This window comes from Ursus arctos, unplaced genomic scaffold (genome assembly GCF_023065955.2).
Source record: "Ursus arctos isolate Adak ecotype North America unplaced genomic scaffold, UrsArc2.0 scaffold_1, whole genome shotgun sequence".
Lineage (NCBI taxonomy): Eukaryota > Metazoa > Chordata > Mammalia > Carnivora > Ursidae > Ursus > Ursus arctos.
The window spans coordinates 101,956,250-101,971,123 of NW_026622763.1; the positions used below are offsets into that span (position 1 = coordinate 101,956,250).

Genomic DNA, 14,874 nt, shown 5'->3' on the forward strand with positions numbered 1-14,874 from the left:
TCTTGGGAGGCGAGTCATTCAGCAGACAGCTTTCCTGGGCGCCTTCTCTTTGTCAGGCAGGGTGCTGGGGGGCCAGGCACAGGGGCCACAGCAGGGAACAAGACAGATGCCATCCCCCCCAAGCTAATAGGGCAGGTGGTACACAAGCTCACACGGCAGAAGAGAAGAGTGCTGCTGACGGGTTAGTGCAAAGAGGGGCACGAGCAAGGTGGATGAGATTGGGTGGCAGGAGGGCATCTCTAGGCTGAGACCGAAGGGCATGAGAGAGCCAGCCTGCAACTAGCCTGGGAAAGAAGGGGCAGCGGCGGCCCCTGACCCCAGCTGGTTCTCCCGCTGCAGGCTCGTGGAGGAGTTCATGCTCCTGGCCAACATGGCCGTGGCCCACAAGACGCACCGCACCTTCCCTGAGCGCGCCCTGCTGCGTCGGCACCCCCCGCCCCAGACCAAGATGCTCAATGACCTTGTGGAATTCTGCGAGCAGATGGGGCTGCCCATGGACTTCAGCTCTGCCGGGGCCCTCAATGTGAGTGCTGGGAGTGCAGGGGAGGGGGAGGCCCGGGGAGAGGACTTCAAGTCACAAAGGCCCTGGCCATGGGCCATGCTCCCCACCAGGACCAGGCCGAGGGAAGCCACTCAACACCCCTCTGTGGGCAGGGATCCTGCGGCCAGAGATGGGCTGGGCTTGGGCCCAGAAACTTTCAGTAGGGGGCTGAGATGATTGGAAGCCAGAGAATGTTTTTTATGGTAAGTGGTGTCAAGTGCTTCCTGCCTGGAACTAAGCCTTTTGGGGCTCAGGCCTGAGCTCTGATCCCACGGAAGGGATGTTGGGCCCATCTAGACTTATGCCTGGGGTGGGTAGAGAGGTACCTTAGGTCGGACAGCTGGAAACCAGTCTCTCCATCCAGCCAACAAGACATGGAAAGGCTGACGTCAGAGCCACGGTCCAGTGTGGGACGTGGACCGGGGGCTGCTGGCTTCCACACTCCACCGTGGCCCTCTGAGCGGGGCCGAGCCCTCAGCCTACTCCTCCTCCCCAGAGCCAGGTCTCAGATGGTCAGAGGGTGACGGGGCCCCAGAGCCTCCCCCAACTTGACTGCCTATCACACGGGTTTGCTTCTAGAAAAGTCTGACCGAAACATTTGGAGATGACAAGTACTCATTGGCCCGGAAGGAGGTGCTCACCAACATGTGCTCCCGCCCCATGCAGGTAAGGGGGGGTGGGTCCCCAAGCCTCCCCCTTCGCCCAGGAGTATCATTGACCTCCACACACAGGACCTAAGGGGAGGGCTGAGGAGGACAGCCCCAGGCATTACCTAGGACAGGTGAGCCCTGAGCTCCTGAGCCCGATCTGTCTCCTGCGCAGACTTGCCTGCCTTCCCTGCTCCAGGACGGTTTCTGTGGGGCCGTTAAAGGCCCCAGGTGGAGCCCTGCTGCCCCCTGCATGGCCTCCGGAGCTGTTTCCTAGCTGAAGGCAGGGAGCCATCCCAGGGCATACACCAAGCCTTCGGTGCCCCGTGCCCACAGACCAGACCAGCTCGGGGAAGGGGCTAGCTAGTAACTTAGTTGGATGGGCACCCTGGAGGGGAGAGACTGTCTGTCTCCCTTAGCAGCCTACGCCGAGGAGAAGTCATCAGCCCCCACCGTGCCTTGTGGACCCCAGGCAGAGAAGTCTCCCTCTTGCTAGCTGGTAGACGAGGAGTCAGGCGGTGGGCATGTGTTGCAGGCAGTGTGACGGGCTGGCAGCCTGGGAGCAGATGGTGAACTTGTTCCTGGCAGCATGTCTCGGCCCTCTCAGGCTGAGCTGCAGCCCCTGCAGGCCCGAGCGTCTTGGGAAGGAGCCACCCCACTGCCTGTCAGGTCAGCAGGACCACGGATACTAATGGGGCCAGCTCTGGGCCTGTTCCAGCCAGGGGGCAGTGACAGACCATTTTTCAAGGGGCTCAATCACTTTGCAGATTTAATCGGTTCACAGGAACCAGGTCACCTCAGCTGGCCACAGCCGATTTATTTCCTGACAGTCATATTTTCTGCCAGGAATGGAGCCATCGGGGCCCTTTTGGGTCTGACTGCCTTTACCCTGTCCCTGGTCACAAGCATCTGCCCACACCAAGCACTTTTAAAGCATGCCACACAGAGGGACAGGTGTACCTGTGGCCAAGGGACTCGATGTCACTCTGCCCTCTAGTTACTCTGAGACGCGGTCGCCCCCGGGTCCCAGCAACTGCCTGTTGACTGTGCCATGGAGGGCCAGTCAGGCTTGTGTTCCCTGCCCCCAGCCTCGGGAAGACATCCACCTCCGAGGTCAAACTAGCTCTAGAACTCTGTAGAAAGGAGCCCTCCTCTCCTGAGTGAGTCACCGGGAGCCTGAGAAAGAGTGGACTTCTGGCCTTGCCTGCTAGTGAGTGACGTTCAAGGCTGGCCTTTGTATGTGGAGCTGATGGTAGGCGGTTATGGAGTGTCTGTGGTGCCCTTAAGAACTGGGACGGGGACAGGGGACCAGGCAGTGGCAGGAGCGATGAGCACAAACGTCCTAAGAGAGCTGCTGAAACTGGACACCTGGGACTTTCCTGTCCCAGGAAAGCCACAGTCCCCACCCATCCCACCGCGCCCAGACATACCTTCCCAGCCGGGAAGGGGACGAGGGCCTCTGCTCCTCACCCCAGCTCACATGAGGAACTGGGCCACCACCACTGAGAGCAACGCCCAAACATGGCTTGGAGTGGAGGCTGCTCCCACCTCCCCCCGTGACTTGCCCCGGACATAACCCAGGCCCCAGCAGGAGCTGGAAGGGCGGCGGACTCGAGCTGAGCAGGTCAGCACCAGCTGTGCCCTGGATTCCAGGCCTGACACACAGTAACCGGAGCCGGCTGTTCATTTGGCCAAGCGCACAGGCGGCAAGGGAGCAAGCGAGGGAACACACAAGGGTGTGACTTTGGCCCTCAGGGAGGAACCTGTTCACTTGTTCCTTGCAGTGTCCTTGAGTCCCAACCCTGAGAGCTCCGGGACCACAGGGTAAGCAGCTGCAGGGACTGTGGCCAAGCCACCCGCCCCCAGCAGAACCACCATGGCCTGGAGGCTCCATGGCCTGGAGCCATTTGTTGGGCTAGAGAAACTTGGCCTCTCTTCACGTACCCCGGTCCTCACTCCTCCCCTACAGAAGGGCCTCTTGAACCCAGACCTCTGAGTCTTGCTGCCAGGACAGTTAGTCAGAGACAAGGGCTGAGGCTGGTGGCTGGTGAGCCTCTCCCTCCCTTGGCTGGTGTGGGGTTACCTCCGGGGGGCCCGGTATGGCCTTCCACAGGACAGGGATCAGAGCTGGAGGGCATGAGGTCGGACACAGAGGAGGAGCCGGGCGCCCACTGCCCATGTCACTGTAGGCGGGTACCAGGTGTCCCGGGCCTTCTCTCCCACGTGCCATTCTGGCCAGCTGGTGGTGGCAGACTCCGCGTCCTTGCAGGGCCCTGTAGCCGCGCCGGCTTCCACTTGTGCCTCCACAGCATGTCTGCGGCCCCTTGTCCGCCAGGCCCCAGGCCTCCTCTCCTCCTCCTGTCCCATGGAGCAGGCCAGAAACCTCTCCCTGCTTGTCGCTGGCAGTAACCATCCCTAAAACGACAACAGCAGGCTGAGGGGGAGGCCGAGCTCCTCCGCAGCTGCTCTCAGCCTTCAGCTCATGGCCCACCCTCCCCAAGGGCTCAGGCGGCCGGCCCCACAGGGCTCTGAGGGAGGAAGCTGTCTGGCATCTTGAGGTTTCCCCGCACCCCCTGTGCCCACAGAGGCGGGGTGGGTCCCTTGCGGTGTTCTCTGGCCTGTTCTCGGTGCTGCCACCACCAGGGCAAGGCCCACATTTGTCTTCAGCAGGAGAGGGGCACGGGCACCCCATGGCTTGGCACAGCCTCAAGGCAGCCCCATGGGTCCCCTTACAGAGAATGGCCCCTGGCCGCCTCAGGCCCGCAGTCCGCCGCCTGCGGTGTGGCAGGTCAGTCCGCTCCAAAGTAGCCCATCATGAGCCTCTGAGTGTCACAGCCTGGCAGAGCAAACTCAGCCCTGACCTGGCCTGGCCTGGCCTGGCTCAAACCCCCCCCAACCCCCTAGATGGCACTGTACTTCTGCTCGGGGGTGCTGCAGGACCAGACACAGTTCCGGCACTACGCCCTCAACGTGCCGCTCTACACCCACTTCACCTCTCCCATCCGCCGCTTCGCCGACGTCCTGGTGCACCGCCTCCTGGCCGCCGCGCTTGGTGAGAGGCCCATCACGGGGGGTCATGCAGGCCTGCGCCCACCTAAGGGCTGCCCAAGCCCTAGTAGGTACTTAGCAGCCAGAGGCCACGCTGCATGGCTGTAGAGGCCCCAAGGGGTGGTCAGCCGAGCGGCAGGGGAACCTGGGCCCAGAAACACCCCCCACCCCCCGACACCACTGTGAGCATGCTAGGGGTCAGCTGCAATAGAGCTCATTAAAAGTCCTGTACAAAAGCCAAGGGCCCTAACCGCGGCTGCCCACCTTCCCAGCCCTCAGAGCTGGGCAGCAGGGAGGCCTTTGCTCTGCATGGGCCGCCCAAGCCCCACCTTCCCTGGGCAGTGAGCACTGTGCCTCCTGTCACCCAGCCATGGCTGGCATACACACCGCACCCCGCCAGCAGCCCCGCAACCACCCTCTTCCCAGGCTACGGGGAGCTGCCGGACCTGGAGCCTGAGGCCCTGCAAAAGCAGGCCGACCACTGCAATGACCGCCGCATGGCTTCCAAGCGTGTCCAGGAGCTCAGCACTGGCCTCTTCTTTGCCATCCTGGTTAAGGTGAGGCCACAAACCCGGTGTCCCCTCCTCCTGCTCCACCCCAGTTCCCCTCCTGGGCACCGGCTCACAAGGGGCCCTTACAGAGCTCAGGGGCCTTCAGCAGCTGGGGCGGGCCCTGGGGGTGATGCCACGTCCCGTGGCCAAGCCTTGGCTAGAGCCCTACCCTGCAGGAGAGCGGCCCCCTGGAGTCAGAAGCCATGGTGTTAGGCGTCCTGAACCAAGCCTTTGACGTGCTGGTGCTGCGCTACGGGGTGCAGAAACGTGTCTACTGTAACGTGAGTACCCACAGGCCCCCCAGGCCAGGGTTAGGGACCTCCAGGCAGCCAAAGGCCCAACTCTGGGCTGCTGAAGGCCATCTACTAGGACGCGAGTGCCAGGGACCTCATGGCTTCTGTGCACAGCCGTCCCTCCCCTCACAGACACACCCAGCCGTGTCCACTGCACACTGTTTTCACCTGCGTGTCCCCCATCCTCTGCCGGGGTCTCCTCCATATTCGCCTGGCATGTGGGGGGAAGCATGGAGGATGGGAGCACAGGCTGGGGTCCTTGCTGTCCTCACCTGCCCTGGAGAGTACAAGCCGTGGTGGTGACGCTGGCCATGTGGTGGCAGAGGCTGTGCTGTCCCTGACCTCACTTCCCTCCGCCCCCCAGCGCCAAGCCCACCCAATGGGCCATGCCGGGCCACCCCGCTGCACCTGCCTGGGATGAGTTGTCAGGCTCAAGAGAAACGGACCCCTCCCTCACCAGCACGGGATGGCAGGGCATGCAAGCTTTGGGGGATTTCTTTACAGGAATGTGAAGGAAGGAAAGATCAGAGAGAACGGTTTATGGCCACTCTGGAAGCTGTGTCCCCTGAAGAGAAGGAAGAGACCAGCGCTAGCCTTGGGTCCTGCCCTGGGTGGCTGTTTATTCACGGTTCTTTCCAAGGGTACTTGGTGCCTGTGCTGACACCCTCTGAGGGACCTGTTTCAGCTGACCTTGTGGTTAGCGGGTCACCCCCTGGCCCCTGACCCTGGCTCTGGATTTCCTGACATCCAGAACCCTGAGTAAGCATGGAGTTAATACAGTAAAGCAGAAGAGACAGAATGGAGTCCAGCTGGGATCCGTCAGGGCTCCGGTCCTGAAGTTCACTGAGCAGGACAGAAGTTCAAGGGTCGGTCACCAGACAGGTCTAGGTCTAGGTCAGCACTCGGTCACCCTCAGGTACGGCCTCAACGGAAGATGGCCAGGCAGGGCCTCCCGGAAGTGGGCCAGAGGCCAGAGGCAAGGTTGGGGGGGTCCCTAATCAAAAGTCAACAGCCAGCTGCCGGCGTGGGGGCAAGGAGCTCCTTCAAAGCCAGTCAGAGGCAGGCAAAGGCAGGGGGCTGCCTCCAACGGGGGTTGCAGGGTCAAAGGTTAGGAGGTGGCGCCCAGAGCTTACAACCTGAGAGGCTAGATGTGTGTACCCCCAGGCACTGCCACTGCGGTCCCACCACTTTCAAAAGGTGGGCAAGAAGCCGGAGCTCACACTCATCTGGGAGCCTGAGGACACGGAACAGGAGCCAGTGCAGCAGGTCAGCACCTGGGGGTGGGGCAGCTTTGCCAGAATACCACTGTGTGCCCGTCCACCCCTAGCTCCCGTCTACGCCCTCCTGCCTCCTGGGGCACCCCTGCCAGGCCTCCCCTGCTGGCCCACCTGGCCCGGCGCCCCGGCACTTAGGCTCCCCTGTGGGATTTCAGATCCCGCATGCGGAGACCAGCACAGCTCACCGATATCCCCCGCTTTGGGCCAGAGCTTTCCCGTCCTGCCTGCCCTGCCCTGGGGACAGCCACTGTGGGGAGAGGCAGGGGGCTCTGTGGAGCCCTCTAAAGCAGGGTTTTAACTTTTGGAGTCCTTTTGGAAATTAATGAAAACTATGGATCTTCTACCCAAGAACTTGCATATAATGGTTTTCCCCTACAGCACGCTCTGACCCCAGGCCAGCCCCAGACTCCAGTTCCTTTCTTCCTGACCCCGGGCACTCACGATGTGAGTGAGCCATGTCTGGCTCCCTGACTTCTTGCCGGGAGCCCTGGCCTCAGTGCCTGAGCAGGGGCCCCTTACAGACAGGCAAACAGACATCGAGAGGGGAGGGCGAGGGGTCCTGGGGCCCCACTAGGTGGACAGTGGCAGAGCTGGGCCCTGCGCACAAGCTCTTGCCTCTCCCACCCCCTGGACGGGCCCCTCATGGCGCACTCGTGTCACCAAGCTGGGCTGTGCTGTGCGCAGGTCGTCACTATCTTCAGCCTGGTGGAGGTGGTACTGCAGGCCGAGACCGCCGCCCTCAAGTACAGCGCTGTCCTCAAGCGGCCGGGCACCGACGGCCTCCTGGGCCTGCAGGACAAGGAGGAGCCAGATGCTGGGGGCCCGGAGGCCTGACGCCTCCCGCCCAGCCGCACCCGCCCGTGCCCCTGCCCTGCCCACCGGCTTTTAGGAATAGGACCTTTCGACACCAAAGGGGATTTTTAATTTGGTTTTTAACAACTCAGGGTTTTGTTTTTATTTCCTCATTCTATTTTATTTTTGCAGCTCAGTTTTTAAACAAACTGGAGAGGAGAGGGCGGGGCTGGACGGAAGGCTGAGGCCTGGCTGGTGCTTCACCAGAGCGGAACAGGACCCGGCCCTCCTGGGGAGGCCAGTCCCCTTCTGCCAGGCCATCCACTGCCTTCCCCTGCCCAGGAAACCGGGGATTTTCAGCAAATCAGTGTCATGGAATAAAATCAAGTGTGAATTGCTATCTTGGTGTATGGGGCACCGCTGGGAGGCCCGAGGCAGCAGGGTGCCCCTTTGACCCAGGACAAGGGACCTGGCTTAGGCTCCACCCCTCACAGCTGAACTGGGATCGCCACCCTCCAGAACCTTCCTTTCAGTTCCAGGATGATTCACAGAGCTGGCCACATGTCAGATTGATGCCCGTGCCTCATTCTGGCTGATTAGAAATGTAATTAGTATGCAAGACAGCAAGCTCACCCATCACCCTGCGGCAAGTGACTGTCCATCCCCACCCCCACCACCTCCTCTCTGCCTGCTGGCCTCAGAGGGGCACTACGGGTCCTGTGGCACTCCCTCTCTCGGGTCCTAGGCCAGAGCTCTGAGTAGCCCCGTCCACACCCCTTGGTTCAAGCTGGTACCTCAGCCCCTCCAGTGCCAATCCTGTACCCTGGCGGCACTGAGGGAGCAGGGGGACAGAGGGGACCTGGGCCTGCAAGAGACAAGGAAGGCCCTCAAACTGGCGTTCCCGTCCAGGGACGGGAAAGGGGGTGCCTGGTGGCCCTAACCTGGCCTCGTCACTTGCCTGGCATCATCCTGAGCACCCAGCAATTGCACCATCCCTGGGGACCCAGGGACAGAGATGGAGGGCCACTGGGCCGTGCTCGCTACCCAGCTGGCCTGACCACAGCCTGCGCTCCTATCCCACCTAACTAGGGAACCTCAGGTTGGCTTCCCCAAGGGCTGCCAGAAACCAGGGTGAAACCCATGGTGACCCCGGCCCTGGTTCCACCGTGCTGTGTCCTTGGGTGTCAGTATTAATGAGCCCATTTGATCTGGTTGCAATGAATTCTCTTCAAAGAAAAATTCAGTACAGTACCTTGTAGGAGGGCCTCGCGGGGACCAGAGGACCTATGGCATGGCTGCCTTTGTCCACCACGGGCAGGCCGTGGCTCATCATCTCCCAGCCCCGGGTGGGTGTCGGAGGGGAATGGAGGACACGCCACCCTCCTGCCTCCCGTGCCTTTCTCCTCCTCCAGCACATCAGCCAGCCTTCCACGTGTCCATCGCGCCACCCCCAAGATGTCTCTGAGGCTACCACCCCCTCTGTTCCTGTCCCCAGAGCCTTCTCCTGCAACCAAGGATCTGAAGGGAAGATAGGTGAGAGGGCCTGGTGGTTTGGTATTTGGATGAGGAGAAGATTTCTGGGTGTTTCCTGTCCTAGGCAGCCCGACAGAGCCCAAGGGCAGGACACCTCAACACTGTCCCCGTCCCCTCGACTGCCCCACCCTCTGAGGAGGAGAAAGGAGCCCCGTTCTGCCCTGGGGCTGTCCCCTGCTGGTCTCCCACAGAGCCTGGGAGCTGAGGGTGAGCAGAGACCCCGCCGAGTGACAGCCATCAGGAGGCCGTGTGTCAGAGCGCCTGGGCTCCCCCTTGAACAGCATGAACTCAGACCGGCCCCCGGTCCTTCCTGCCCCAGTGCCCCCTGAGCCCTGGTGAGGCAGCGCCAGCTCGGTCATCAAGGAACATCTTTGCCACCAGGACTTGCTTGGGCACAGGTGAGTCTCGCTCTGTGGCACCCTAGAGCCACGGGGGCCATGGACCCCCAGCCCACCCCCGCTTCATTTGACAGAAATGGAAACTGCACCCAGAAAGGAGGCAGGTCTCTGGCCAAGGTGACCCAGCAAGACGCCCAGCCAGGACCGGGCTCAGGCACCGGCTCTCCACTGCACCCCTGCCCCAGGGAGGCGGCCCAGCACTCTCCGCGAGGTAGCTGGGTCTGTCTCCATCCCCTCTCCCAGCACACCGGGCTCTGGCGGAGGTCCACGGAGGGAGCCAGTCCCTTCTGTGTCCCCACGTGATGGAACTATTGACAAAAGGATGACGAGACACAAAACCTCATCGAAAAGGAAGATTCACTCGTCCCTTCTGCCATCCAGAGCCCCTGCACACAAGTACCAGCAGAAGCCCAGGACCTGGAGCAAGGCTCTGTCTTCCCCAACAGGCCACCTCGGATCACCATTGGCAGAGTGAGCTGTAGATGCAAATAATGTCACTATGTGACGAAGCTCTAGCGAAGTTATGAGGCTGGAGGGTGTATTCCCAGCCCTGGGACAGTGATCAGATGTGTGGGCCCCACAGGGGTGAAGGAACTGAGGTTCGAAGGTACTTGTCTAACCATGAGCTGTGAAGGTCAAGGTCGCTAGGATCAGAGAGTGCTGAGACGACCTGCAAGAAGATGCTGGAAAGGTGGATTGCATGGACACTCGGAGCTGGCCAGAGAGCTTGCACTCTATCTGAGGTTTCTAACCAGGGCTGTGCTGTGATACAGCCTCTGTTCCTTCACTCCTTTACCCAACAGAGAGTGGCCAAGATGCTCCGTGTTCTTGGGGCTGCTGTCCGGGGCGGGGGGCAGGGGGGTGTCACTAGTGCGGCAGGCGGTGGGGAGGGCATGACGGTGAAGCAGGAGGCGGGGCAGTCCCGTGGGGGCAGGACCTTAGGGAGCAGCCTGGTGGCTGTTTACAGGCCCGGGCCCTGAGGCCCAGTGCTGTCTGGGCGGTGGAGGGGACGGGAGGCTACAGCACAGGTGCGGAGTGAGCCAGAAGAACCAGCAAGCTGGGGCGGGGAGAACAGATGAGGGGTGCAAGCCAGCGTCCCCAGGCTTCGTGCTGAGAACAGCCCCAGGGGCTTGACGCAGGGGCGGGGCCGGGAGTGGAATGTGCGGGGCACCAGTCGCAGGGGTGGTGGGCAGCTGGTGGGTGTGGGAATGCCATGCTGGACCCTGAGGTGCAGGGGAGAGCGGTGCTCTGTGGGGTGTCCTCAGCACACAGCCCAAATTAAAAGCCTGAGAAGGCTCAGGACTGAAAACTGGATCAGGAAGATGAGAAGGAGCTGGTACAAGGAGCCTGGGAAGGAGGAGCCAGAGAGAGAGTGGTCCTGAGGCTTCAGGAGGACTCCTGTCTTTTGATTATATGCGAAAGAAACCCAGTGCAAAGTGACTCTGGGAGGAAGCGAACTGATAGGAAGACTGAACAGAACTATCAGAGGAGGGTGGGAGAGCCCACCTTCGGGGAGGCAGGGAGGCACCACGCTTCCAGGTCACCTGGGGTGGCCCGGGGCCCCTTCTCTGTTTCTTCATTTCCTCCTGGTATAGATCACTTCCTCCATGCTGACCTTCTGGAAGCGTCTGCCTTCTGTATCTTGCAGCCCACCCTCCTAGAGAGAGACTGACACCCACTCCCAGCTCTAGTTAGAGAGACCCCAGGAAAGAATGGGGCAGCTGCCCAGCCCTGGTCCGTCAGAGAGCTGTTGTGGTACAGAATGGTAGCTCCTAGGGTCCCTGGCAGTTGGGAGGGATGGGCAAGAAGCTGGGGAGCAGGTCCCAGGAAGAGGCTAGGCCGCCAGGGAGACACAGCACCAGATGCCCACGGCGGCTGCTGCGAGCGCAGAGCGGTGACAGGGCACAAGGCAGGAAGCTGGAGGCCAGGCTGGAGGCGCTGTGACAATCCAGGTGACATGAAGGCCTGAGAGGGGGCAGATCCAGGTTGTCAGAAGAGAGCTGGCACGGGCAGGTGCTCGAGTCACACGCAAGGATGGGCTCTGGGCAGAGGAGGCAGAGAGGAGTGCTGGGGGGGTCATGGGCGGGGCATGGAAAGGACGGGGCAGAGGAAGGGTGGGGACAGCGAAGGCCAGAGTTTGGACTCCTTCTGAGAGCAAGGGAGCCTCAGCTGCTGCTGCTGGGAGTTGAGGGCATGAGGCAGAGTCATGCAGTGGGTTAGGACCGCACAGGTGGTGGGGAGTCCGTGCCCGTCAGCAGAGGAATGGATAAAGAACATGTGTTACATGCACACAATGGAGTTTTGTCCAGCTGCGAAAAAGGACATCTGGCTAGTTGTGGCAACGTGGATGACTCCGGAGGACGTTCTGCTAAGTGAAACGAGCCAGGCATGTTCTCACTTATGTGTGGAGTCTAAAAGAATCAAACTCATAACAGCAGAGGAGAATGCTGCTTTCCAGGGCCTGGGCAGGGAGGAAGAATGGGGAGATGTTGGGGACAAAGTTTGAGTTGTAAGATAAACAAGTTCGGGGATCTCATGTACAGCATGGTGGTGTCGTTAACAATCCTGTATTGTGGGCTTGAAAGCCACCAGGCGGGTCCTTCCTCAGTGTGCTCACCACAGAAAGAAGATCGCTCTGAGGTGATACGTGAATTAGCTTGATTGTGGTGATCATTGCACAATGTATCCATATATCAAAACAGCAGGTTGTACGTCTTGATTATAAACAGTTCCTGTTTGTCAGTTACACCTCCGTGAAGCTGCTAGATAAACAAACTCAAGCGGAGTCTATGTGCCTCCCCCTTACATCTGGACAGCCTCGACGGCTGCTGATACGCAGAGATGTGACAGAAGGGACACTGGGCCAGTTTTGAGGCCCCGGCCTCAAAGGACTGGCAGCTTCTACTCCCTGTCTCTTGGAATGCAGCTGCCGTGTTGTGAGGAAGCCCAAGCAACTCCCTGGAGAAGCCCTCGTGGAAGGGAGCCAGCTCCTCAGCCACGTGACAGAACCATCTCGGAAGCAGATCCCCCAGGTCCCATCCAGCCACCCCCACCCACCCCCGCCAAAGCCCCATAGATCAGACACATGCTGTCCCCTCCAAGCCCCGCCCAGATTGCAGATCTGTGATTAAATACAGGTGTGATGTGTTTGGGGCTGGTTCGTTATACAAACCATTATAGACCTCAAGAACAGAAGGTCAGTAGACTATGTCAAGAGATAGAACTTACGATTGAAAAATGAAGAAGTGATTTAGAAACAGTGGTAAATATGAACATAGAAAGCCAAAAGAGAGCAAAGCGGTTGCCTCAGCCATGGGAAAATGCAGGGAGGGAGAGAGGGAACTGCTGTTTTTGTTTTGTCATAACGAATCCACTATAGATCTATATGATAGTTTGTATCCATGTGTAACTTGGATAAGAATAAAAACCCAAACAATTCCCTGCCAAAAAAATCTTTTTTTTCTTAGCAGGAATGGATCTACAGTTGGTTTAAAAGGCTTTTGTACATTCAGCAGCAGGGATATTAAACAGTACATCATTCCAGTAAGTAAGATAAAATTCCTGCTGACAGGTGGCCTGATACTCCCAGGGAGTTCAAATGCTGCCTAAGACCTTTTACTTAAAGACTCAGGTGGCATTCTGGGTGGAGACAGGTCCACTGGTTGCCTCAGCGGAGCCCCTAGTGGCTGTGGTGGCTCTGGCCTGGACAGGAGGGCTGAACCTCAGGCCCCAGCTGGGCACTGACTACAGAGGCCCAGTTCATGGGCCCAATCACAGAGTTCAGGGTCAATTGAAGGTGAAAGGGGTATTGAAGCAGATGAAAGATGTGAGCCCTGGTGAATGGAAAGAGGAGAAAGCTGCCTTTCACAACAATAAAGAAGATTCTGGGGGGAGTACATGAAGTACTTGGAATGATGAGTTTGAATTTGCACATAACTGAGTCAGGTTACATATTTAAAACCTTCCTGCAAGATCATCTCTGAACCTTCACTTTTTGTGAGTATTTATGGTTTGGGGGGTGTGTGTGTGTGTGTGTGTGTGTGTGTGTGTGTGTGTGTTAATATATAGAAAGCAATTTTAGAAGGGGGAGTCCCATTTTAATAATTTATTTTACTTAAAGTTGTTTCACTCAAATAGTTTCGTGAATTGTGTTGTTCTTTCACGTTCATAAATTGTTCATTGCTCGGTTCTGGAAAGCGTTGAGCCAAATATTGAAGAAGCAACAAGCACAAGACAGAACATGAAGCAAAATGTCTCCTTGAGGAGATTTCACCTTTGTAGATTTTCAGACCAAGCTCCTGTTGGAGTAAGACTGCCCTCCTGGTTCTTGGAAGAGAAAAATCAGAGTTAAAGTAGTGAATACAGTTCCAGGAGTGAGCTTCGTTCCCTCATATTGTACATCCATGACCAAACCCCCTGTGGGCTGCATACGTGTCATTCCTGCGTTGCCCTAAGGACAACGGCCTTGAGCCTCGGCTTGAAGACAGCCACCTGCCAGCCCGCCCCAGCCCCTGCGGCTGCTCCCACCAGGCAGAGGGGAGGCCTGGCCTCTGCCCACTCCACCAGCCCATTCCTGTAGCCCCAGCCGGAGGCAGGCTGAACCCCCAGGAACTATATGGGAGGGGGTATGGTGGTATTTCCTACCCTGCTGGTGGACGGTCCCCTTTTCTGCATTCCCAGAAGATACATGACCCAAGTTCCCCTGTGGAAGGGCAGTGCCTAGATGTTCCTCCCACACAGGTAGGTGGAATGGCCCAGAAGGAGGCCTTGCCGCACAGGCCTTAATTATCAATACTTGCTTTCTAGGAATAACCCACTTTGTCTAACATTTGGCCGATTGGCCTTCAAACACTCAGCTTTTATTATTTTTTTTTCAGCTAGCTTTAATTACGTTAAAGACCTGCCTTTTCTCAAAAGTTAGGGTTTTGCCTTTCCCCTCCCCCTCCAGAATTGCTTCTGTCCCATGGCCCTGCGCTCACAGCCCTGTGACATCGGTACCGTTCTTTTTCCCATTTCGCAGATGAGGCAATCGAGGCCTGGGAGAGGTTAAGTACCAAAGGATACCCATTATAAGTGGTGGAGACTGAGCCCAGGCCCCAACGTGCTGTGGGTGGGCTTTTTGGTCTTTGCCAACCTGGGGGTCTATAATGTGGTTATTTCTGCATCCGTTGAACACCTTTCTGATATCAGATTGGATAGTGGCCGGCAGACAAGTGGCAGCCGGAGAAGAGGGATTTGGGGTGTGGCTGTTTTGAGGGACCTGGCAGGGAGGGCAGGCAGATCCCTCGGGCCAAAGTACAGAAAGCCACACAACGTCCCAGAGTCCTTCCTCTACCGCGTTCACCATCTTTCCTCAGCCGGTGACTCCTCACCTGCCCCTGTCTGTGCTCCTGGCTCCCCCAACACCACCCCCTCCACCAGCACCTCCTCTTCATGCCTCCGCCTCCAGCCCCCCAAAGCATAGCCCGGCCCTAATGCTGCAAGCTGTCAGTGGGTGTTACGTCCAGGCTTCTGTCCTGCCCAGATCCCCCTGCATTACTTCCTGCTCCTCTCCAAGGGGGTCTGACACTGGTCAGGGGAACCTCGATTCTTCCCCTGGGACAGTGTCCAGTAACATAATTCAGCTTACAAACCCCCCACCTCCCACTTCCAGACAGGAAGCCCCTCGCTGGTGGGGCCTGATTTGACTCTGCCAGGCCTCTAGGATGATTTACATGTGGTCAGTGCTCAAGAGATTTTCACTGAACAAAATCCTCTCCTTTAAACAACTACTAGCTGCCCAGCTTCTGGTTTT

At 58.7% G+C, this 14,874-nt stretch overlaps 1 protein-coding gene across 9 annotated transcripts in view; it reads left to right on the plus strand.

The window, feature by feature from the left end:
• DIS3L2 (DIS3 like 3'-5' exoribonuclease 2) overlaps positions 1–12,532 on the plus strand; it is a 344,026-nt gene extending 331,494 nt beyond the window's left edge. For 3 of the 9 annotated variants that reach the window (XM_026491698.4, XM_057305613.1, XM_044380810.3), the window contains exons 15-21: positions 340–523; positions 1,121–1,207; positions 4,093–4,240; positions 4,663–4,793; positions 4,964–5,068; positions 6,245–6,346; positions 7,042–12,532. In XM_026491698.4, coding sequence (XP_026347483.1) covers positions 340–523; positions 1,121–1,207; positions 4,093–4,240; positions 4,663–4,793; positions 4,964–5,068; positions 6,245–6,346; positions 7,042–7,191 — 907 coding nt within the window. In that variant the 3' untranslated portion in view covers positions 7,192–12,532. The remainder of the gene's footprint in view (positions 1–339; positions 524–1,120; positions 1,208–4,092; positions 4,241–4,662; positions 4,794–4,963; positions 5,069–6,244; positions 6,347–7,041) is intronic. The other 6 variants (XR_007188479.2, XR_007188481.2, XR_008956850.1 and 3 more) reach the window with 6 other exon arrangements.
• The last annotated feature ends 2,342 nt before the right edge of the window (positions 12,533–14,874 follow it).